The 21,096-nt window shown below is 56.2% G+C and overlaps 1 protein-coding gene, 1 long non-coding RNA gene and 1 other non-coding gene across 6 annotated transcripts; 2 read left to right on the plus strand and 1 right to left on the minus strand.

Moving 5' to 3' along the window:
• Positions 1 to 669: 669 nt before the first annotated feature.
• LOC146429619 (uncharacterized) lies at positions 670 to 4,009 on the plus strand. Of its 4 annotated transcripts, XR_014855622.1 has the most exons (6): positions 670 to 784; positions 1,440 to 1,534; positions 2,585 to 2,672; positions 3,302 to 3,367; positions 3,644 to 3,766; positions 3,926 to 4,009. It is a non-coding gene; the product is annotated as an uncharacterized LOC146429619 (long non-coding RNA). The 4 variants fall into 4 exon arrangements; XR_014855620.1 differs by having other exon boundaries at positions 3,302 to 3,766; XR_014855619.1 differs by having other exon boundaries at positions 2,585 to 3,766.
• On the plus strand, positions 2,871 to 2,939 carry LOC146429620 (small nucleolar RNA R38). The gene has a single exon (XR_014855687.1). It is a non-coding gene; the product is annotated as a small nucleolar RNA R38 (small nucleolar RNA).
• A 1,036-nt stretch (positions 4,010 to 5,045) lies between the features above and the next one.
• ST6GALNAC2 (ST6 N-acetylgalactosaminide alpha-2,6-sialyltransferase 2) lies at positions 5,046 to 15,498 on the minus strand. The gene is made up of 10 exons (XM_085077873.1): positions 14,913 to 15,498; positions 9,656 to 9,748; positions 9,479 to 9,536; positions 8,728 to 8,902; positions 7,825 to 7,990; positions 7,603 to 7,741; positions 7,350 to 7,453; positions 7,118 to 7,201; positions 6,429 to 6,528; positions 5,046 to 6,241 (listed from the first exon to the last, which is right to left on the minus strand). The coding sequence occupies exons 1-10, from the start codon at positions 15,035 to 15,037 to the stop codon at positions 6,074 to 6,076; spliced, it is 1,212 nt and encodes a 403-aa protein (XP_084933999.1). The 5' UTR covers positions 15,038 to 15,498; the 3' UTR covers positions 5,046 to 6,073.
• Positions 15,499 to 21,096: the final 5,598 nt, after the last annotated feature.

The raw sequence follows: 21,096 nt of genomic DNA on the forward strand, positions 1-21,096 counted from the left end.
ACCTGTGATCCAAATGCTCCGAGGGAATGCCAATCCCAAACACTTCAGGGCTGACACTGGGTTGTCATCTGTACTCAGACTTGGCTGCTTTCAGGTTTAAGTTTTTTGCCTTTCCATTCCCATTCACTGAAGCTTTTTAACTCAAGGATGGATAAAACTTTGAAGCAAGAAAGTTGGTATTAGCAGTTCTGATTTTTCCTCCCCTTGGTTCTGTCTGCACTTTGTTAACGTTCATATAGACTTCATATACAAAATAAATAGGATCATATATGGTTTTATATATAAGTTATAGTTTCATTTATTGTTTCATGTATAAGCTAAATAAGATCCTATGGATTTCATGTCAGGTTTTAACAGCGAAGGAAAATCTTAGCACATCCTGGAAGACTGCATATTCAAAGAGCAGCACATACATTTAGTAACTAATCTCTGACTAATCCCCAGTCTCCAGCTAATTAGCCCCTTCCTCCATGAGATAATGCTTGTTCAACCCTTTGAAGTATTTAGCGTGCTAAGCACAATCACACAGGTCTCTCGAGCGAACAGGGGAGGTGAAGAATTATTAAATAATTAATAAATGCCTTTAATGAGCGGGATGGGAGTGGCAGGGGCACTGAATAGCCCTGCCGGACGGAACTACGCTTCCCGGCAGCCCCCGCGCCCCTGGTGGCTGGACTACAGTTCCCATGAGCCCTCGCGGAGCAGGACTACAGTTCCCATGAGCACCCGCGGCCCCCCTTTCCCTCCCCGCCTCTGGAGCAGCATGGCGTCGGAGCTGCGTGTGGTGAGTGGGCCCGGCTGCCATCGGCCGCCATCCGCGGGCACGGCGGCCCCTCGGGGCGTGGGGATGGCGGGAGAGTGTGCGGGGAACTCCAGCGCACCGCCGGGACCGCCCGCAGGGCTGCGGCGAGGGCTCGAGGACTGCATGGAGGAGGCGTGATGGTGGCCCGTGTCCCCGCCATGGTGGTTGGGGGGAGCAAGGCCGGGGGCGCTCGTCCCGCAGGCTCCGGCCCTGCTGTGACGGGGCTGCGCCAGGTGCAGGGGACTGGCCCGAGCAAGGCTTGGCGCTCAGCGTTTCACTCCGCTAGTGCAGATTCTTCCCCAGCAGCGCCTGGGGGAGAGCGTTTCGTGGGCAGCGGGTGCGGCTCAGCCGGGGCGCTGCTGTCCCCGGGCACCCCGAGGCGGGGGAGAGCCACCTGTACCCGCAGGTGTCAGTGCCACCCGAGTGAGGAGCGCCACAGCCACGAGGGCAAGAGCTGATTGGCGATTTGGGGTGCTCCTGCACACTTCAGCTGCTCTGGAAGCTGAGCTAGTGATGATATTATCCCTGTCTGAAATCTGTCTTTCCTCTGTGGAAGCGTAACTCTGAGGCTCAGTGTTGGAGACACAAAGGTAAAGGAATGATTAGTTACCTCAACTAACTCTGCTCCGTTCCTCAGTTTCAGGGCACAGCACCCTGTCGAGAAGGGGTAAGAACGCTATCCTGGCTGGGGAGCTGATTTCTCCTCCGGACTGACAGTGCACCTGCACAATGGTGAGAAACAGCAGCATCTGGCTTTGCATAGTCTGGTTTTTCTCCTCTTGGTGGGTTGTGGAAGAAAAACTCACTCTGCTGTATCAAATGATATCCTCCTGCATCCCCGGCGCTCCTGGGATGGAATACAAGAGCCCAACGGCTTGATGAGTGTAATTAAGCTAATCAAGGCTGTAGCTTTGTCACAGCTGCCACCCGGGTGTGCTGTCCTTTGCTGTCATGAGCACAAGCTGAAAGGCAGCACGGAATGAATGGGTGTTTTGCTGGTGTTGGTGCCCAACAGAGCACCTGCTTTTCAGCGTGGTCAGAGATGAGCCAGAGCAGAAGGATTAGAGGTAGGAGGGATTGGATGACAGGCCATTATGGAGACACTTGACACAGCTCATCTCATAACTGTGTCTGTCACAGAAATAGACCTAGTGACAGAGTAATTGCTCTCTTTGCCTGCCTGAAGGTGCCCTGGGACAGTTTGAAACTTGCACCAGGTTGCTGGGGGTGGGGAGGTGCAGCTCATCTGCTCCAAAGGGTCATCCTGGGAAGGACACACCCTGAGGAGTCCTTCACCTGAGGGGATGTGGCTCTTCCAGGCCTGATGAATGCATTTCTCAAGATAAATCCACAGACAAATTACACCCTGGATGGATGGGTTATTCTTGTGTGCAAGGAATGAGTTGGATTGAGAGGTTTCTGGGGGATGATGAGGAGAATGTCAGGTTGAAGCAGCTTAAAAGGGTCCAAACCGCCAACGTCTCAAAGCTGGTGTATTTTTTTTTTCCTAAGCAAGGATTTTAATAGCATCCACCTCCCAAAGTTTCTTGTCTGTGAATGAGACAGCCCCCTGGCAAACAGGCTCCTTTGTGTCTTGAGAGATGGGTTTCTGCTCTGCTAAGTTGGTGAGAGAAAAATTGTGTGTCTCTGCATGGAGAATTTCTGTCTTTAATTCTTGCTCTGTGATCCAGTGCTGGGTTTTTTTCAGGAGAGGTGAGGAAAAGAGGGCAAACTGTACTTAAAGTAATTCTGCTAACAGTTTTCATTGCAACTTGCATTTAGGAGGAGATGGCCCTGCAAAATCCTGGGGCTGCTGTTACCTAAAGGCAGCTTTTGCAGGAGGGCAGCTGCTATGTTGGGCTTCAGGCTGGTAAGAGAATTCTTAAATTCTTCAGTATTGTGTGTTGTTTGCTTTTAATTCATTAACTGTATGCCAGATTGAGTCACCTGCTGAGCCTAATCTCTGAAGGTTTACCAGGAAAAATCCCAGGGTGAACAACTGGGTGTCTGTGTACAGAGTGTGGTTTTGGGGAACATGAGGGGTTTGTGTAGCCAAGGGTGGGACAGACTGAGCCTGTGATGTGCTGTTATCCCTGTCTGACACTCCTTGAGGAGGAAAATGTCCACTGAGGCTCAGGTACTTCCCTTAGTGGGTGCCCTGCCCCTTACAAAGAATCCACAGGCATAAGTGACAGGATTTGTCCCCTGTCCTGCCACCCTGTGATGTGTGACAGCAGCCAAGTGCAGTCTCAGGCCCAGCCCTGCCACAGCTGCAGAGCTGCTGTTGTCATAGCACAGTTTAGAGCTGTAAAGAGCTTTCAAGTTCCTTGTGCAAACAGTGACAGGTTGAAGGGCAGATAAGAAATGCGTTTTTTATCTTGCTTGATGTACAGTCACTGAGCACACAGGCTGGAACAGCACTTTGTCTCGGGCAGCTGACAGCTGCCTTCTGCTAAATGATTTTACAGTTTATTGAGCAGAATTTGGCTTTGTTTGCAGAAGGTCAATAGCAGCTTCTGACAGGCCGCCTGGCAGAGCTGGTGACAGGGAACGTCAGGAATCAAGGTTGGTGTGTGAAAGGGGAGGGAATGGCACCACAAATCAGGCAGATTGGGTGCTCTGACAGCACAGCTGTCTTCCAGGCAGGATCAGGCACTGGGGAAAGCACCCAGAGCTTTTGGTTTCCAAGGTGTAACAGGGAAAAGAAAGTGGAGAGGCAGCCTGATGATAAATGGGAAAAGTAGAAGTTACTTGGTGCTTTGAGACCAGAGGGGCAGGAATTGTTTCCAAACAGAGGTTTTTAGGAAAGCCATTACAGACTTGCATTGTGGTGTCTCCCAGCTCTAGAAGCAGCAGAAGGAAGATTGTTCTGGACTGAATGTGAAAAATTACCACTGATTTGTCATTTGAAATGGCTACCTGGCTCCTCCTCACTGCTCAGTGGGTGCTGCAGCCACACCATGGGTAAGTGACCATTAAAACCAAAAAGGATTTGGTTACTAATGCCATTGGCTTGGGTTGGGAGCAAGGTTTTGTCTCCTGAGACCTATACTCCAGATCAAGTAATGCAAATCAGGAACTTTACAGCTGCTTTGATGCTTTTTTTCTTTTTTTTCCCACCAGGACCTGAGCTACAGGTGGCTGGAGGAAAAAGTGATTCCCTGCTTTCTTCTGTTGCAGAATAAAATAAGTTGTGGAAAATCTTAAGAGTTGAAGCTGTTTTTTATTTGGTTATTTTGTAAAGGTTACAGAAACGGTTTTGTGCAGGTAGGAAGGATTTTGGATTAAAACACCTCCTGGAATGGCAGTTGTGAACTTACCTTTCATAGTAGATGCGTTATCAGGTTTGCCTTCATAGCAATCTTGGTAACACACAGACTTCAGTGTCTGCAGAGGCTGAAGGTTGAAGTAATTCATGGCAGCAGTGTGACAAAACTAACTAAAGGCTAAGGTCTGCTTGAGAGTGCAGCCATGGTGTTCCTGGTTGCTTACCATGGCTGGTAAGTCCTTAAAACCGAGTTAACTCCAGCCCCAGGCTCCACCCTTGGCTGGGAACTTCCCTTTTTGAGAGGGGAAAGGAAGGTGCACAGTGTAGTTCCTGCTGCGGTGCCTGTGAACTTGGGTGATTCCAGGCAAGATGCAGCACCATGACAGTACTTCCCTGCTCTTCCTGAGTGTCAGGGTGCTGCTGATGTCACCTGAGAGCTGGTTTGAGGAGGTTTAGGAGGAGCTTGGCCAGGGGATGAGAGGATCAGGCTCCTTCGTGTCACAAAAGAGGTTTTGCTGAGTGTTTGGGAACACAAAACAGGCCTGACAGGCTGCTGTGGTACCAGTGTAAGGTGGCTCTGATGGGAACAAAGGTTAACTTGAGACGTGGGAACACAAGATGGGCCCCAAGCTAGAGATTACATCTGGAACAGGCTTGGAGCCTACCCTGCCGTCTGTGAACCGGCTGGAAGCAGCCTGCAGGGAGCTTCAGGGGGTTTGGAGGTTCCCTGGCTCAGGGCCAGGGTATCTTTTGCCATCTCTGTACAGCAGCCTCGTGCAGCAAATACCATTCCAAGTGGAAAAGGGCTGTGCTTAGAACTAAGAGCTCTCTCAGTCTGATTTAAACCTGTCTGTATCTCATCTGCCTCTGGAGCTGTTCCCCAGCTGAAGTCTCTGCTCCATGTTACTGCTCCTCTGCTGTGGGAGGCAGGGGGGTCTCACCCCACCCAGATCATCAAAACAACAGAAACAGGCATTAAGGAAAACAATCATTCAACATTTATGTAATTACACAAAGTGGGAAAGTGTCTTGGATTACATTGATGTGTCTCCACCCTCTAGCCCCCACCAGCTGGAGGAGCCTCCCCAGGTGGGTCTCCCTGAGCAGTGGTGATGTGTTAGGGACAGCTGAAGGCTTCAGGACCCTCCTCTCCCTTGGGGTTTTGGGACGGAAGTTAGTGATGATCACTTTGACCCACCTGGTGTGGGGCTGCCTCTAAAGGGTACCACACAGTCCGTGTGCAAGAAAAGCCCAACAAACCCAGTGCCACACACACATGGCTGAGGCCAGTGTCAGTTCCAGGCTGCTCAGAGCCTGGACGTGTTCCTTGTGTCCTCACTGAGCTGCTGTGATCCTCCTTGTAGCTGATGGCTTTTAAGCCCCTTGTCAGAAAAGGCCAGACCTTGAGAGGGGGACAGTGACAGGGCCCACTGTGTGTCTGTCCCACTGTCTGGGCCACTGACCAGGGAGGAAAACACATCCTTCTGGAATGTGGCACACATCCACACGTGTGGGAGCTGGGGCTTTCAGCAGTCTGGGAAGGAGGTGTTCTCCAACCGTGCCAGCTCCTGTCTCCTGGTCTCCAGTGCAAGGATTTATCCTGCCTGCTGTGGTCCCACTGTGGTGATGAGCATTTAAGGTGAAGGCTGTTACCCAGCATCCTCTTCCAGCATCACCCTGCCCCTCCTGTGCTCCACAGGGGCCACTGCTGCCCCACAGCTGTGTCTGTGGGGCTGGCAGCTCACAGCCACGTGCTGTGGCACTTCTGGGTGCCCCAAAAGCCACGTTCAATCACACTGATCCCCAAGGAAATGCAGCATTTCTCCACCAGCTTCAGCTTCCCTGTTACCCTCACATCACTGCTGGCTGTGTTGCAGTGGCTCTGCTCCATGGGCTGGCTGGCCAGCTGGGAAGAGCCCTCAGGAGGGAGAAGGTGACCCTCAGGAAATAGGAGAAGAGCCACAGGAGTCCTTGGACTTGCCCCTGTGGGCGACCTGCCGGCCTCAGCGCTGGTACAGGGTGATGATCCCTGCTCTGTGCAGGCTCCTCCACAGTGCTGCCTCCAGCATCATGTCATGGTTGGCATAAAACACCAGAGGTTTCTTCTCCACCTCGTAGTAGTGGTCTGAGAACTGCTCGTAGTTGGCTGTGATGAACCCATAGGCACTGACCTGTGGGGAGGGAGATGGGGCAGGCAAAGGATGGGGTTAAGGCTTCACCTCAGGTGGTCTGTCACCACCAACACTCCCTTCAGGGACAGGGGACATGTAGGACAGTCACCAGGACACATTGGAGCCCCACAGCAGCCAAAGGGGGACCCCTTTGTCCCCAGGAGGATGGTGGCCCTGTGGCCCTTACCTGGTCACAGGTGTGCAGTGCAGTGAGGAGCATGAGGGCACCAGTGCTGGGCATGTAGAGAGAGCCATACTGGGTGTTCAGGAGCTCTGAGCGCAGGAACCTGGCAGGGACACAGAGGATGGAGAGGCTCAGGGCTGGCACAGACCTGCAGCCCCCAGACCCACACCCACCCAGTCCTCTCCAGTGAAACCAGTGCCCAGTAAGGCAGGAGCACAGAGTGAAACACAAGGCTCAGGTGGGTTCTCTGATGGCTTCTCTAAGGCTGAGCTCATTTGCTCAGAGGTTGGTAAAAGGCCAAATGGGCTTTTACTGTTTTTACTCTGGTGTTTGGAACAACCTCAAGCCAGGTACCTTTCATGAAAGGCAGGAGAAGACCTTCCCCTTGGGCCCTACCTTTGCTCCTGTTAGACTGGGACAAAACATAATTTGTTTTGGGGAATGGGAGCAAGGGGAGCACAGGGAGGTGTAGGAGGGGATGTGAGCTATGCTGCAGTGCGCAGCAATGGCAAGGGAGAGATGCCTGCAGACAGCAGGGCAGGGGTGGTTCCAGTGTCTGGGCAAGACTGGGGCTGCATTTTGGTACTGGGCAGCCCCTGCTCTGAACTGGAGCAAGCAGAGGAGGGAGGGAGGTGGTCTGAGCCCAGCCTGGAGCAGAGCAAGACAGCAGCCACAGTCCTCATCACCCTCACCTTGCTGTCAGATAGTGCAAGAAGTCAGGATGCAGCAGCTTGAACTTCTCTGGAGATGCCTCTGGTCCAAAATACTTCTGTGGCCTGCAGCAGGGCAAGGAGAAGGGCAGAGCTGTCACAGGAGTCCTGGAACTCCTTAGGGTTCATCCCAATAGGGACAGACATGGGGTGAGGACAGGTAAGTCATGCCTGCATCACCAGGGGTGCTGGGGGATCTTGGGGAGCTACTCACTCATCCCCCTTGTCGGATCCCTCGGGCACTGGGCTGCCCTGGATGGCTGATTTCAGCATGACATAGTCACGGACATCCGAGGGGATGAAGATGTACTTCAGGTCCTGCAGCAGGAGCACAAACACGGCACTTGGAGGGGGTTTAAGGGTATTGCCCATGCCAGCAGGCAAAGACTGAGCGCTCCAAGATGGGGAGAAGCAAGCCTGAAGGGACGATTTGGGATCACCTCCCCAAAAAGCCCTCATGGTCTCACCTTGCCCTGGGGGATGTGGGTGAAGCCATACTCCTCGTAGGCGATGAGGGAGTTCTTCATGGTGTTCACCGTGAAGCCATAGAAGGACACCTTAGTCCCCACATCCTCCTCGAAGCCTCTGATCACAGCCCCGTTGATCCTGCAGGGAAAGCAAGGCACACATGTCCAGATCTGCACCTCCCCAGCACCCACAGCCCCATCCTGCCTGCAGCTCATCCTCACCTGAACACCAGGTCGTGGCTGTCGATGGCCTTGCCCTGCCGCGAGCCGTTGAGGATGCCACCGTTGCCCACCACGGCACAGCGGACACAGCCCCCGGGGAAGGTGGCTCTGTCAAAGAGGTGCCTGTTGGCCGAGGTGTTGAGGAGCTGGAGGGTGCTGCCCACCACTGGAATGGAGCAGGATGGGACTGGTCAGTGGGGAAAAGGTGTGTGTCCTGTGAGTACATGCAACAGTGTGCACAGAGCTTGTAGAGCACAGCCAGGAGCAGCACACAAGAAAATTCACACCAGCCCCGTGCAGGAGAGTGGTCTGCAGGTGGGAAATGGGGACACCAGACGGTGCCTCCACTCCCAGCCTGGTGGCACCTCCTTGTATCTCCCCGTGTTCCCAACCCTGCTACAAACAGCCACCCAAGGCTGTGCAAGGCACAGGGATGCATCTGGACATCTCCAGCCCCAGCCCTGGGGTGGCCACGTGCTGCCTGTGCTGGCCACGTCCCCTCCTGACAATGTCTCCTTGCAACTGCCACTGGTTTGCTCCCCCTTGCTGTTCCCAGCACTTCCCAGGCCAGGGATTGAAGCTGGCGGCTGCCGGGGAGAACAGAGAGTGGGTTTGGGGTGGGAAGGGAAACAATCTCCAGGCACAACAATGGAGAGGGTTGTCTGAGCTCCTCCGGCCCCAGTTAATAATCACGGACACACTGGAGCTTTTATTCAGGGAAAATGTCACAAGATGCAGCCAGGAGCATTTGCAAAGCCATGCCCTCCACCCTGTGCCCTGGGAGGGGGGGTGGAAAGAGATGAAGGTCCCTGGCTCCTCTGCAGGGCTCCTCTGCCTATCCCACATCTCCAGTCCCTTCTGCTGGGCTCCCCAAGCTGCCCCACGTCCCAGCTGGGTCTGTACCTGCGAGGGACAAGCCCTTCCAGCCATAGGGGACGTGTCGTGTCTTCAGCCTGTTCCAGGTCTCCAGGGTGAAGTGCTGGTCCCACATCAGCACGGGGCTGTCAAAGCTGAAGATCTCCCGAAACTTGGGGTCTGCCTTTGCTCTGGCCATCACTGATCTGAGGCAGGAACTGGGCTGGGAGGGAGGAAGGAGGATCCCTGCTCAGTCTCCTGCCTGAGTCTGCCTTCCCTGTGACCTCCACCCCACAGCAGGCATGAAGGGAGGACAAACCCAGGGACAGAAATGCTCCTTGTCCATCACATGTTCTGCAGGGTCACCCAGGCAGGGCACTGCCTCATGCCCTGCTTTACTGCTGCAGAGCTGCCTTTGGCACCCAGCTTGGCAAGGCTGAGACAACCAGGGCTTAGATTGTGAAAGATTCAGCACCTTCAGGTGTGGGCAGTTAAGGGGCTCTGCTCTATAGAACAGAACAGGAACAGGAACAGTTCCCCCCAGAGCCTGGCTTCATCCATGAGTCTCCAGCCCAGGAGTCAGAGGGTTGGAGGGAGTGGGTGCTGCTGGCTCCAGCCTCCACACTGGGGCATGGCAGCAGGGAGGCCAGGGAAGAACAACTTGATGGACAAGGCCAATCCTCTCTAAAACCCTTCCAGAGGATGCTGCTGCTCCTCAGCCTCCCCACACAGCCCTTCAACCAACACAACCCAGCACGGAGAGGCAGCCTGGACATTACTGTGCTGTGCCAAGGATTACCTGCTTTCTGCTGGGCTCTGGTTCCTCCAGTTCAGCAGAGGGCTTGAAGGAATTCCCGCTGGGATGGGGGAAACATATGCCACAGTTAAAAATCCATCACTTTGGCACTGGGGAACACCACAGTGGGCAGGGGGCTCCCAGCTCCTACCAGGATGGCTGAGCATCTTCCCTCCTTACCTCTCCGAGCTGTCTCCAAGAGCCCACCTTTGGCTGCCAACTCCACGTGGTGTCCCTGAGGGAGCCAGGATCAGCGGCTCTGGCTGCAGGAGGCTGGGAGAAAACAGCAAGGGCTCAGCTGGGAAGGTGACAATGAGCACCCCGACTGTGAGAGCCACGAGGCAGGACTGTGACCCCTCCATATGCCTCCCCTTCACTGCTGCCTGCACCTACCCACCCTGGTCTGCAAGTGGAGGGAAGTGGATTTGCAAAATACAGGGTTTGTGCAGCCACAAACCTGGTGGGTGCCACTTCCAGGACTCCCACATACCAAGAACCACACCCAACCCAGCCTGCAGCCTTGGGGGAATCCTGCTGAGACATCCCTGGCTCTTCCCCCCATCCCTGAGTCTGAGGATTGGGCTGGGAAAAGCAGGACCGGCCAGCAGGACACATTTGGTTGTTATACTGGAGAAGCAATCAGCAATTTAGGTCTGGAGGCTCTTGGGGTGTGTGGGGGGCATGAGACCCCCTCTGCCATGCAGACAGCTGGGGCATGCCCTGATCCTTCATTAGCAGCAGGGGCTGCCCATCCCAAACAATTTGGGGTGCCCTGAGCCCCACGGGGCCAGGCTGAGCTGACCCAGTGCCATTGGGGCACTGGGGCTGGGGCTGGGCAGGGTCACAGCCTGGCAGGCAGGAGGTGGGAGCCCACCGGAGGGGAACAGGCTCCCATTCATCCCCACACAGAAAGGCCCTTCAGAGCCCCCCGGCCCCGCCGCCAGCCCGGCCGGCAGGTGCTGCAGCCAGAAGGGAGGTATTGTGGAGGAGACAAGGGCTCCTTGTCATGGGATCTGTGCCTGGGAGCTTGGGGACAGGTAGAGGCAGGTGGGGAGTGGAGCTTTGCCTCCCCCTGGCCCCTGCTGGCGCGACACTGCCTGGCACAGGGCACAGCAGGAGTTGGGTTTCTGTCCCTGCCACGGCCCCTGCCAACACCGACAGCACCCACAGCGCTGGCTGGGAGGGGACCCAGACCCCTTTGCCATCCAAACCCCACTCTGTGCCACTCTAGGGGCACGGCAGGACATGGGGGCACAGCCCAGCACTCTGTCTGAGGTCTGGCTCTGGGGCTGGAGCATCTCCCTAGGCATGAATGAAAAGGCAGTGCTGAGCTGGCTTTAGTCCCAGCACCTTCCTTGCACCATGCCAGCACTGCAGGCTCCAGGCAGGGGATGCTGAGGGTGCAGGAGGCTGAGCCCCAACAGGACCAGGGCAGCTTTTAAATCAAGAATGTGCATCTTGCCGTGGTATCCCATGGGATGTCAGGTTCCCAGCAGAAGCAGAGCCCTGTGAAGCCCTCACCACTCCAAACACAGTCCAGGGATCAACACAGTGCAGCCCCCATCAGCTCACCCCTGAGGCTCACGCTGAGCAGGCAGAGACAGGAGGGAGGAAAAATTCCCAATAGGGTCTCATGGAGAGGAAGAGCTGCAGTTTTCTGCAGAGCCTTTCTGGTGTTACCCCAGAGCACCCAGCTAATCCCAGCCTGAACAAACTTGCCCATTCCCTTGGCTTGTGTGTGGCAGTGCAGGGTCTGCACACAGCACAGGCAAGGCCAGCAAAGCTCTGCATCAGACCTGGTGGTTCCACTGGAAGCTGCTCTTTCAGCCCAGGGACCCACAGCACACCCTGCAGAGCAGAGCTCTCCCACACAAGTGCCCCACAGCCAGCAGCTCTGGATGCTGCAGCCCCAGTGAAGTGCCCTGGGGTGCAGAGAGCTGACCCCAGAGAGCTGCCCAGCCCCACTTGCTGCCTCCATCTCACAATGCAGGTGATCCCCAGCCCATGTGCCTCACCAGCAAAGCTTATCAACACCTCCACCACCCAACGGATGGACCAGGGACTGGGGAAACCTCCCTGCTCCAACCCCAGAGCTGTCTGATCTGGCTCCTGCAAAGCACTGAACTCCCTGTGTACAAGGCCCCTGGGTTGGCCTCCCACTCATTTTCTAGCCACAGAGGTGCAGCCCCCCACCAAACCCTGAGAGCATTGTCCTCACCTGCCGTGTCCAGGCTTGAGCTGCATCCAAACAGCTTTCCCCAGCCCCACCACCTCCCTCCTTCTCCTCCCAGCCCTTCCCATCAGGTTCACAAGCCCCAGCTGCACATCTCTGCCCACCCAGCCCCTCCCCAGCTCTCCAAGCTCTCCTGCTCTTGTTTCTTCCCCTCCCCTTCCCTGGCTCACCCCAGTGGCTACAGGGCAAGGCAAAGCCCTGGGCAGTGGCAGTGGGAGGGTGCTGTACTTTCTGGGATGCTGTGGGAGCTCCAGAGGGCTCAGCCTGGCTGTGCCCAGAATGCAGGGAGGTGGGCACAGGCACCTGGCAGGTTGGCTCCTGCTGACCTTCCATGGGAGCTGGACCTCACCTCCACCCATGGCCGGACGCAGTGGGTGACACCTGCTCATTGTTCCAGGGCTTGTGCCGAGCTGATAAATCAGTGCCAGCACCTCCCTGCACTTGCTTGCCAGCTGCGGGTGCTGGAGCCAGTCCCCAGCATTGCTGCTGCCCAAACCCTGCCTGGAAGGGTGTGGGGCTGCTGGCCCCCCACCAGAGAGTGGCCCGGCGGCATGACAGGGAGCCAAGGACTTTGACGTCACCCGCCAGGATGTGGTGAAGCACCTCGTGCTGCTTGGTTGACTCAGAAGATGACAACCCTGCCCGGGACCGAGCGATGCACAATGGGGCTGTGGGGAGGAGTGGCTGTGGCTGCCTGGGCACCGGTGGTGGCAGCAGAGCCAGCCAAGCCTGGGTGCACTCCCTCACCATCGTGACATTCACAAATATGATGTTTCTGGTCTGTAGCCATCCCTCATTTCCGGAAGATAACACTGTGTATGAGTGTTGTGAGCACACACTTCAGCCTTATCTTCAGCAAATACTCCCAGGGCTCCACAGAGACATGTGAGGGAACCAAAACAGCAACAAGAACTTTCTCTTGCTCTATCTCACCAAGAAGGGCTGAGCTCCAGAAAATATCTTTCCGTGGTGCAGGGCTGGAGTGGCACAGGGAGGCTGGCAGAGCTCCGTGCTCATCCCATCTGCCCCAATAATAAAGTCACGAGTGGAGCCAGCAGCTCACCAATGGAGTTTGGGAGAGATGGACGGGCAGGGAGTGAGACAGGGCTGTGCCCAGCTGAACCCCAGGCGTTCTGAGGATTTGCCTCCCTCCATCCTTGCATGGCTGGCTCTGCAGGGACCAAGGCATTTTGCCCATTTCCATAAGCCCACCAGTTTTGTGCTGAGCTGGAGGGGGACTCGGCATTGTTGTGATCTGGTTCTAGGGTGATCTGGCTGCAGCAGCCACTATCCATCCGAAGATCAGCTTCCTCCTGACTCCCTTTGTCCCCCTGTAGCTCTGCATGGAGACACCACTCACACAAACCTGTGAAACTGAATCACCTGCACCCACAGGAGGACCCTGACCCTGCTGGCCTCGCTGGCAGAGGGGGAAGGGAGTGCTCTGAGATAGCACCCGAGCAGTGTGAAGCGCCATTTATCCCAGTTCCAGCTCCAGACTCAGCCCTGCATCCAGCGGCAGGGCAGCACCCATTCCTCCAGGGACACAGCTCCACCTGGACGAGCTGCACTCATGGGGTGCCATGTTTGTAAATGCAGCAAATCAGAGCCACCAGCAGCGCTCTGGTTTGGGTTTAGCTTTAGGGGTTGAATTAAAGCCAAGAGGAGAGTCCAGGAGGGCATGGGAGCACAGGTCAGCTCCACATCACCTCACCCTGGGCCCCTCTCTGGGGCTGGACAAGCTGACCCTTGGTCCCATTGGTCAAGGGGTCAGAGCCTGGGCTGGCTCTCCAAGGAAGGTGACCTCGGCCTGCGCCAGGTCCAGGCAGGGTCAGACAGTGACAGCCTGATGTGGTGGTGAGAACCTGCTCCCTGCTTCCATCTCGTGCCTTTCCTGCACACCCTCAGCTGGGCCACAGACCCAGTGCCAGGGCATGGCTGGTTTCCATTCCCAGCTCCAGCGTGGTCCTTGGGGATGTTCTGCTGCCCTCACGGGCCCCAGTGCCCCCTTCTTTGTGGGGAGCTGCCCCCCACCCCAGCTGTGAGTGCCCCGCACGGTCCCGGGAGCGCTGGCTGCAGCACCGCTGCACGGCGAGGCTGGAAACAGCCAGACCCTGCTCGGCTGCTGCCGAGACTCCTGATCCACCAGCCTGGCAGGAGAGGGGATCTCCGCCTTGGGCAGGATGGCATCAGGCGAGGAGAGATCCCGGCTGGGGGAGAGAGAAGGTCTGAACCTCAGGGCAGCCCAGCCGGCTGCACCCCCGGCAAATCGCGCTGCAGATCTCACCCTGCGCGCAGGATCGGCTCTGGTCCCGCAGCACTCCCCATTCCCGGGCAGCACCCAGGCAGCTGGGCTCTGTCACACCCGTGGCACCCAGGAGCGCCCAGAAGGAGGTGAGGGACACCCACAGCGCTCTCCTGGCACGGCACCTGATGCTCGCAGGGAACAGGGCATCTGGTCCCGCAGCCCAAGCGCTGTGCAGGTTCCCTGCCCCTGCCCCCTCAGCCGCTCTCCGCAGGGCTCCGTGGGGCACCCAGCAGCCCCGCTTGGCACGGGCGAGGCTCGGGAAGGGGCTTCGGGAGGTTTGGAGGGTGCAGGGAAGGCAGACGAAGGGGGAGTTGCGAATTGCTGGAGTTTGGAAGACGCTGCAGCCCTGAGAGTTCGCGAGCGGTGGGGGCAATCCGGGGATCCAGGAGGGTAGTCAGGGGATGCGGGACTGGGGCAGCTGCCTGTGCAATGGGGGGCTCGGTGCAGCTCCCTGGGGGTCACACCTCCCCAGGACAATCAGGCGGCTCCGATCCTGCAGCAGCCCGGCGGGAACACGCGGCGGCTCCGGGCGGCAGCTGAAGCGGGTTTGATCCTAACCTCAGCCGTCCCTGGACTCAGCAATGGTTTGTTTGCACTGTGATGGGCTGAACCCACGCGGGGACACCCTAGAGACCCCCATGGCTCTGGGGTCCCGCTCTGGGCAGCCCTGGGCTCGGCTGGTGGCCAGCTGCCCAGGACTCCTCAGAGCGCGGGCAGAGCCTGCTGCGAGCACGTTTTCAAACCGGCCAACAGCCGGGGGCAGAGCTGGGATAACCCACCCTAAGTGACCCACACCGGCACCCCGATTCCCCCTCCCCATCCCACTGCACGGCACCTCACGCTGGATTTGCACATCCCTGCCTACCACCCGCCTCCCCATCCCCGTCCCCCCTCACCTGGCTATGATCCTCTGGCTGGTGGGAGCCTCCACCGTAGCGTAGTAGTGACTGTAGAGGAGCAGGGAAGATGTTAAACCTGCCAGGAGCAGAAGGCAGAGCCTTTTCCAGTGCGGGGACCCCATCGCGGGCACTTCAGCTGCGGGAGCCGCGCAGGCGAGCCAAGCGGGGCAGCAGCCCCGGGAACCAAACTTCCCTGCCCCTCTCCTGTCGCAGCCCGGTGGGCAAGGACACCCCCGTGGTGGCTCCGTCCTGCCCCGGTGCCCAGCTGCACTTGGGAACAGGCTGGGATATTCCTCCGGAGCGGTGGGAGGGAGGGTGTGAGCCGGAGGGAGGAGGCACCAGGCTGACTGGTTCAGACTTGCTGGGGAAAAAAGCACTTTTGAGCTGCTTTTTTTCTCCGAGCTGGAGATTAAACATTTACCCAGACCAGAAGCGAATTGCGAATTTCTTTTTCTTTTTTTTTTCTTTTTTCTTTTTTTTTTTTTTCTCTTTTTTATGCCACCCACCCACAGCTCACAAACAGGGTTTCCCTTTCTGTAACTTTCTTATCCGGCTCAAACACGTGCGTTCGCCGCCGGCTGCACCCACACGGACACCCGGCGGCCCCGCTGCTCCTGCGGGTTAGTTTGTGCTTATCAGAAACTGGAGGCTCTAAAGTCGAGATGAACTCTCACCTCGGGGTGCCCGATAGCAGCACCGTGTCGCGGTCACCCGCAGCCAGCCGGTGAACCCACCAGGAGGGAACAAATGTGGGGGGAAAGGGGAGAAGGAGGGGCAAAGGTGGGGTGCTGCCTGTAGGGAGAAGCGGGGACACTCATGGGTTGCTGTCCCCGGGTCCCTAGCCACGTTCTGGCTCAACAGATCGCTCATCCACAATTGTGTTTGCAGCAAACAAAATGTTCGGTGCTTCGTGGTGAGTTCGACAAAGAGTTTGGGTTGGGGGGAAACGAAAAACAGGTTTGGGAAGAAATTTGCACGAATTATTTTGGTATTTTCGGAGAGGGTGTGCTCCAATTTCTTTTTCGAAAGAGTATCTCGGTGTTATTTTAGTTCAGCTCCGAGAGAACCAGCCTGTGAACTAAAGGATGTGCATACCAAAATGTTTGTTGCAGCGGGGGAAGGGATTCGGCAGGCAAACAAGCCTTTTCGGTTGAACCGAAGGGATTTTGGGGAGTTGGATTTTTAGGAAGTCACCAGACTCGGGGAGCAGTGTGATGCTGAGCCCTGCTCCACCCTAACCCGGTGCCCGTGGCTCCCTGAGTGCTCCCATTTTGTTCCAGGATGTCACCCACCTCCAGCCCCTCCACAAATTTCATTATTTAACCCCAAAACCCGGGGCCAAACCCCATCCCTGTTCCTGAGTCCCACTGAGCACCCCAAGGCCAGTGTACTCACAGCTGCATTTTCCACAACACTCCTTTATCCCCTCAGATCCAACCACTCCTCACTTCCTTTCCAGCCTGCCCAGACATGTTTGCAGCGATGCTTCTTGTTCAAAGGAAGATAAAAGCAAAACCCATTTTAACAGGAGTTTGCTTCAATCTCCACTTGCTTCCATTACCACAGATCCCTCCATTGCCAGCCCTGGTCCTCTGGGAATTTTGGCTGGGTGGGGATGGCACTGCAGTGGCATCCACAGTGTGCCCAGGCTGCGGTGTGAACACTGGGGCAGGTCTGTGCCTGAGGCTGGCAGTGGTGTCACCACTGGCCTCATCCCACTGGGAGAGAGGGCACAGGACCTGGGACACCACAAAGGGATGGTGGCCAGGCTGACTTTAAAGAAAACTTGCAGGGAACCCTCCTTGCTGTTGCAGGAAGGTTGGCTGGGCACGGGTTGGCACAGGGAAGGAGAGAACAGGCAAGAAGCTGGAAGAATAGGACAGACCATCACCACTTGGACACACAGGGATGAAATTGAGCCTAAATAAATCTCAGCTGGAGCTAAAGCCACAAAAGGACAGGCAGGAGGAGGGAGTCACACGTACCCCAGTGGCAAAAAGGAGCTCAGAGAAATGGGGGTATGTTGATGGAAGGATTTGATGGTTTTTGCCTTTATCACTAAAGGCTGCTCCCAGTCTGGAAGACTCAGAGTCAGCAGAGCAGGGCTGAGAGCCTGGGGTCCTGCTCAGAGGTCCCCCAGCCAGGAGCTGTGTCCACTGTGCCTCAGGGTCTGCCTGGTTTGCTCTGACCTGCTGGATTTTCTCCCTGCAATCCGGTGCCTTGGCTCACATGCTCTTGACTCTGGCCTTCGTTAACCACAGCTAATTATTACCAACTGCTCGTGTAAGTCACAAGGGACATAGTGAGGCTTGGCTGCAGATGGATGACCAATGGTCCAGAGGAAGCGACCTGGGGGAAGTCAGGAATTTGCCATTTGGAAACATTTATGGCCCAATCATGCAAATGCCGGTGGAGTGGCAGCTTCAAGGGCTGGAGGAGCTGGTTTCTTCACATCTCTCTGTTTCCATGATATATGGTTTTCTACTGGTGGTTTTATTTTCAGCGGGGTGAAAATGAGATGCACAGTTCTTCATCTGCTCTACTTGTTTTGTGCTACAATGCATTTTGGACTATGCCCCAAAATTAAGTGGTGCTGAATTTAGAAGTTAAATAAGTGTGAAAAACGTTTTAGGATGGTAGTTGCCAAATAAAGATTAGGAAAAGAACATAAAAGAAATTACAATGAAAACCAGCAAGTATCATTTTTAGCCTGGGCTTTTTATTCCAGTGATTACTTCTTGGAAACAGAACCCAATCCCTCCCCATGGCTAGGGAGCATGAGAGGAGAATAAACACATTTTACACCAGCTGGCTGCTGGCCACAGGTTGGTGGAGGAAAATCTCATGGTCTTTGCCGTGATGAACTGCGCAGGTGGGAGAATGATATCTCCAAAAATCTCCCGGAGGATTTATACATCCAAATTCATTCAGCACGGGTCAGAGGTACATTTTAAAAAGTGCCAAAAATCTGCTCACAGAGCCCATCCCCGAAAGGCAGAGCGGAGCCGCCGGAGCGGGTGGCTGTGTCACCCCCTGGAGAACGCAGGGCCATATGGCTGCCTGCGGAGGCACGGCCATGGCAGCATGAAAAATTCATCAGCAGATGTCCCGGGAGGCTGACGCACAGCCCCTGCCCGGTGGGGCGGGGAGGGCAGCGGGAGCAGCTCGGCCACAGCTCCTCTCGCCAGGCTGCCTGCCGAGGGAAACGGGGTCAGGCAGAGCGCCGGCTGGGGATGCTCCCTGGCACTCTCTGCTCGGATTTGTGTTGGATTTGTAGGTGTTGTCACAACCAAAGTCACGGGGAGTGACCACACACAGGATGCCTGGAGATGGGGGTGACTAGAGATGCTCAGGGCTGGGCTGTGCCCTTCTGCCATGCCCACAGCCCCACACTGCAGGTGGGGAAAGGGGCTTGGGGATGTAGCTGTGCAGCAAAACTGACCTGGTTTGCCCTGCTCAGAGAAGGGCAACGAAACTGGTGGAGGGTCTGGAGCACAAATCTCATGAGGAGAGGCTGAGGGAGCTGGGGTTGTTTAGCCTGGAGGAGACGAGCTGCAGGGGTGACCTCTACAACTCCCTGACAGGAGGGTGTAGCCAGCTGGGGATTGGCCTCTTCTCCCTGACAACCAGTGATAGGATGAGAGGACATGGCCTTAAGCTGTGCCAGGGGAGGTTTAGGTTAGACATTAGGAGGAATTTCTTCACAGAAGGGGTTGTCAGGCATTGGAATGGGCTGCCCAGGGAGGCGCTGGGGTCACTGTCCCTGGAGATGTTTAAGGACAGCCTGCATGTGGCACTCAGTGCCATGGTCTGGGTGACACAGTGGTGTTCAGTCAAAGGTTGGAACTGATGACCTCAGAGGCCTTTTCCACCCAAACTGATTCTGTGTTTCTGTGGTCTTTGTGCCAGTATGGCAGGATGTGGCCCAGCAGGGAAGTACACCCTATAGTCCCTTCCTGCTCTTCCCCAAAGCAGGAAGGTCTGGGGAAGAGCCATGGGCTGAGGAGGCAGGTTGGGAGCTCACGAGCAGTGGCAGCATGTGGCTTAGGCTGGCCCATGTTGGCTCACTCCCCATGGCCCTGCTGGCCCCACCCAGCTCTCATTGCAGGTGCCTGTGCTTGGCAGAGCCCTTGGTCAGCCCTGGACCGCTGACCAGGGCCCAGATAAGCCAAACACACAGTTCAAAGGCCATCCCCTCTCCATGGCATGAGGCAATCTGGGAGGCTCTGGGCTATGCTCTGCAGGGGTGCTGAGCTGGGCAACACCTCTGAGAAATTAGGGTGACAATGCAAGCCACTGCTTTCCCCCTTCTTGCTGGCTCTGGACCAGGCAGAGAAGATGAGGGCTGATCCTGCTCTGCTCCTAGCAGGGCAGCCAGTCCCTGAGGTCTGCTCAAAGCCACATGTCCATGGGCTCAGGCCAGGCTCTGTCCCCAGAACTGGGGAGAGGGGACAACATGTGGGTGGGTGAGCCAGCCCCTTGTCCACCCACCTGTGTGGTCCCATGTCACACTGCATGGCTGCCATGGGAGGGATGGAGGGAGCCTTGGGATGTCTTCAGGACCCAGAAAGAGTTTTTCCAGAATTTACCACCCAAAGGGCTGGGCTAGGCCAAGCTGGGAAAGCCCTGCAAGCACCCAAGGTCCTGTTGCTCCACCTGGCAGAGGAGTCCTGCTGCACCCCCTGGAGCTATTTGCCTGCAGGGCCCTGCTCCAGCACCTGGAGGTGAGGGCTCCTGGCAGGTGAGCTGGTGCTTTTTGCACAACAAAGCCTTGGGCTGCTCCTTTATCTTATTCTCCCTCCCCTATTATCAATAGTTTTTCTGGTCCGACTGGATTTACCTGCTACCACATCCCCAAGAAAGGGAGAAGGTCCACACAGCAGAGGTGAGGAGGGGGAACCCCCCACCTTCTGCACCCAAGGCCTGCCCCAAACCCTCTCAGCAACAGAGGAACAGAAATAGCACCTGGTAAGTCCCCAGCACAGAGCTTTTTGTGTGCTTTTTGGAGCAGCACATACCTATATCCCACAGAATCCAATCAGCCACAGCAGCTTGAGAGTAACACATCCAGAGGAAGCACCTCCATGCTGAAAAGTTGGGCACTGGTTTCCAGCTCTGGCTGCTCTGTGCCTCAGTTTCTCACCTGGGAAGGCAAGAGGCAGTGTTGAGGTGCCACCATGGCACAAGGCTGCCTTGGAGCTGTGTGTGGCACACCCAGTGTTCCCTCCTGGCTGGGTTTGGTGTTGGCTGCCACCTCTAGCAGGTACCTCAACCCCCAGAACACAGTGCACAGCCCACCTTGTCCCTGCTCCTGGTGAGACCAAAGCCAGAAAGGCTCCAGAGAGCAGGGCTGGACTGAGCAGGAGCAGGGATGAGATGGGCTCTGCACCACTTCCTTGTCCCCAAGGTACATCCCTGTCCCCCAGCAAGTCCATACCTGCTTCCTCCTGCCTCATCCCCAGTCTCTGCTTCTGCTAGACAGGTGAGCAGTCAGACTGAAAGAGGGAAGAAAAATATTTGAAGCCCTACCAGGAAGGTGACACCATGAGAGCTTCTGGGTGACAAGTAGTTTTGGTTTCTGCAATCTGGCAGGGAATATTTAGAGGCTGTTAACTCTTGGGGAGTCCCAGCAGGAGTTTGGCACAGCTGTAATAACAGTTCAAGGTACTCACCAAGAGCTTTTGAAAAAAGCAGGGCTGACATAACAGGAGCTTCTGGACACGCTGAGGCACAGTGGTGTATTTATCCCCCAAATCAAACATCTCTGTTTAAATCCTGCAGCCCCCAGAGCTCCTGGCTGGCAGTGGGGAATCCACTGGTCGCTGGCACTGGGTATTGTGTCCGTGCAGTAGGAGGAGTCGCTGTGTCTGAGCATCCCTCAGGATGTCAGACCTGATCCCACCATCAGCCCCCTGCTTGTGCTGCCTTCAGCTCCATGCCATGCTGCAGGAGCAGAGGCCACAGCTCTGCACACACCTTGTGGCTGTGAAGTACCAAACCGCTGCTCCACGTGTCCCTCCCCAGCCCAGGGAGCCCCTGGGCCATGAACTGTGGGCAGCTGGAGGGCTGTGCACAGTACCTGGACACAGTGCCAGATCGGGATGTGCCAGACCCAGCACAGGTCCCTGAACAGGAGCTGCCACCTGGTGGCACAGGGACAATCTTGCTGTCCTGCCAGCCA

This window comes from Lichenostomus cassidix, chromosome 18 (genome assembly GCF_008360975.1).
Source record: "Lichenostomus cassidix isolate B80296 chromosome 18, HeHo_3.0, whole genome shotgun sequence".
Taxonomy (NCBI): domain Eukaryota; kingdom Metazoa; phylum Chordata; class Aves; order Passeriformes; family Meliphagidae; genus Lichenostomus; species Lichenostomus cassidix.

Excerpts from the sequence above, each read along its gene's own strand:
- ST6GALNAC2 (XM_085077873.1), bottom strand. The coding sequence starts at position 15,037 with ATGGGGTCCCCGCACTGGAAAAGGCTCTGCCTTCTGCTCCTGGCAGGT. Across the intron at positions 7,742-7,824 it reads AGCCACGACCTGGTGTTCAG|GATCAACGGGGCTGTGATCA; the intron begins GTGAGGATGAGC and ends CTTTCCCTGCAG. Across the intron at positions 7,202-7,349 it reads GGATCCGACAAGGGGGATGA|GCCACAGAAGTATTTTGGAC; the intron begins GTGAGTAGCTCC and ends GCCCTGCTGCAG.